The sequence below is a fragment of the Poecilia formosa genome, unplaced genomic scaffold, assembly GCF_000485575.1.
Source record: "Poecilia formosa unplaced genomic scaffold, Poecilia_formosa-5.1.2 Scaffold61, whole genome shotgun sequence".
Taxonomy (NCBI): domain Eukaryota; kingdom Metazoa; phylum Chordata; class Actinopteri; order Cyprinodontiformes; family Poeciliidae; genus Poecilia; species Poecilia formosa.
In genome coordinates, this window is record NW_006800000.1 from 142,522 (window position 1) to 145,311 (window position 2,790).

The following is a 2,790-nucleotide window of genomic DNA, read 5'->3' on the forward strand; positions in this document are numbered from 1 at the left end:
TCTATCTATCTATCTATCTATCTATCTATCTATCTATCTATCTATCTATCTATCTATCTATCTATCTATCTATCTATCTATCTATCTATCTATCTTTGACAGGTCTTCACCACATGGTAATTTCCTTCTTCTCCCTCAGGTTACTTCCCTCCATGCACCTCATTATATCCTTTGCCAACTTTTGCACTAGTTTTGTCAGACACAGATAACCTGAGCAAATCCAACAAGCAGTGTTTAGATGACAATTTCATTTGTTGAGACAAAAAGGCTACCAACCTTGACCTGTGTGGAAATATAATTACTTTCCTTGTTTAACCACAATTTGCATTGCCATTGTTTGCCTCTGGTTCGTCAGACAGACTCTGGTGAAAAATCTATATGTCAATTATGAATAAACGATTTTAACAAGGAGCCCATGACATTTTGCAACATAAATGTGACATGAGACAGAGCTTCATTTCTCTTTGCCCTTTCCAAAAGACGAGCGTATATATCCTACTTCAGCAAGTTAATCTTATGTTGGCGACACCAGTAAATAGGAAGTGAACTGTGAATAGTTGCGATGAATTTGTGAATGTGCAGCACCTTGTTGTTGCTGGTGAGGATCATCTTCTCTTGGAGCGTTTGTGCCAGCTGACAGAGGAGAACACCATTATCCAACTTTTCCATCAAACTGTCTGCAGTGAGGTTCAACCCTAAGGAACACACACAAACACACTAACCTACTTGCACAAAAGTACAACGATCAGACATACTTGGTGACAACATCTGCCTAACCATATAGACTTTCATTTCTATTAACTAAGCACAGTTTTTGACCTCAGTGACTGAATAGTGAGGATCACAATGAGGGGAAATGAAAAGTTCACCAGGTGAACCAGGGGATTTGAAGGATGAGTCTTTGGTGCAAGAGATTTATCAAGTCTGAATCACTCCACCGACATCTTTCAACACGCTCTGACATGTGCAGGCTCTTTTTTTTATATTTTCCTGCACAATGCAAGCGAGTGGAGAGAAACATCTCTGAATGTAGGGGGATTTCAGGGGATTTGGGACAATAATTAACTTGATTTGTTTTTTTTTTTTGTGCTAAAGAAAACGGCCTGCATAGATGATTCTAAACGCTTTAATCAAACTAAACGTTTTTGGGTCCTTTTCATCTTCAACTAACAAAAACTTAAAGTAAGCTGATGTTAATAAAGTGCCATGGTGGTGCTTTTCACGTGTACATCCTCCTATTCAATTTCCTAGATTGAAAAACACCTGTGTTTGTACAGCATGAGGGAAAAAAATGCTCCCCCCTCCCCCCTTGCAGACTATAGTGATTTGTAACATAAAGAAGACTTCTCACCCATAATAGAGTTGAGCCAGAGCGCCAGATCTTCTTTCATGGGCAGGAGGCTAGCATCATGGCGGTAAGGCAACCACTGGTTGTACGTATGCAGACAGGTGAGGCCCGGGCCTAAGTGTCTGTACTTTGGAGAGAGAAGGCAGCTCATTCCCAACCCTGTCAGGCGCGTCGGACTCAGAGGATCATCAAGACCTGCTGCGCTCATCATTCCCACTTCACTTTCCATGACTCTCCTCCAGCTGATGGAGCAAACATTAGATATGTTTTACATTTTCATCTGTGTTTTAAAAGGAAATTCAATTAATTTAAAACCAGATCATATTGTAACTGTCCAAGAAACATATGTAATAGTTATGAAATCTATATTTTTAGTAAGATTTTTAAAAATGTGGCACGCAAGTGGCTTCTCTTTGTTGTGGTCAAGATGGTTTTTAATAGCCAAATTATGATTAGCACATTATTGAGTCAAAATAAATATTTGCTCCAATAAAAAACTAAACATCTTGCTTGTATTGCATAGGCTACCTTAAACAAAGCATACAAACAGAAGAATCTTTATGGTGTAACAATAATCAAAAACCATCAAAAACAACGTGTTGAAATTTACCGCACTCTGGCTGCAGCATTGTGCTTGATGTATCAACCTCGTATTTTTAACCAAACAATACTACAGACATCCATTAATCAAAGGGATTAAACTGACTGAGTGCAGACAGATTGTGCTTAATAAGACGTACAGCCGTTGCCCTGAGCTGGTCTCCTGGTGCTGCTGCATGGCTCATTTATTCTGTTCCCAGAGCAAACTCCATCATAAAGCATGGCCTCTTGCAGAGACATGCTCTAACTATTAGCGATACTCTGGCTAATCAGCTGGAATTAAGGTGACAACCCAAACAGCAAATGGTCTAATCTGGAGTTACAAAGAACAAACAGCTCAGTTTAAAGTTTCATTTCCACATAAATTCAAATCCCACAGCTGAGCATTGAAGAAAAGCAAATAGTAGAGGTGTTTCTTTTCCTGAACTGGGTCAAATCTAAAGCTATTTTGAGACGTTACGAACTTTCTCATAAATGTTACTGTGATAAATCCCACAGAATCTCTTTCCTAATCTATTTACCTGCAAATTGATATTTGCAAATTGATATTTGCAGGTACAACAATTTGCATAATTTGAACAATTACTTTCATTTCTACTTGAGTAAAACTATACTGAAGTAGTGCTACTCTTACTTGAAGACAATGTTTGACTGTCGCTGTATACAATAATGCAGCATACAAGTAATGATCCTGTCATAAAGGGCTTATAGCTCTCTAAGCAGCTCTTTTAAACCTCTACTCAGAGTTACATCTTCAGACAGAATTGATCTCTCTCATCATCCCAATTTCCAACAACATTTATAAGGGGCAAAGTAATTAGGATTCAGCGCAAGGAGAACAT

The 2,790-nt window shown here is 38.5% G+C and overlaps 1 protein-coding gene across 1 annotated transcript in view; it reads right to left on the bottom strand.

Annotated features, from left to right (window-relative positions):
• The window catches only part of LOC103139412 (growth arrest-specific protein 2-like), a 13,709-nt gene extending 12,124 nt beyond the window's left edge, over positions 1-1,585 (bottom strand). Inside the window, exons 1-2 of the mRNA XM_016672475.1 lie at positions 1,352-1,585; positions 586-695 (exon numbers count right to left, since the gene is read on the bottom strand). Of these exons, the coding sequence (XP_016527961.1) occupies positions 586-695; positions 1,352-1,577 (336 nt within the window). The 5' untranslated portion in view covers positions 1,578-1,585. The remainder of the gene's footprint in view (positions 1-585; positions 696-1,351) is intronic.
• Between the last annotated feature and the right edge of the window lie 1,205 nt (positions 1,586-2,790).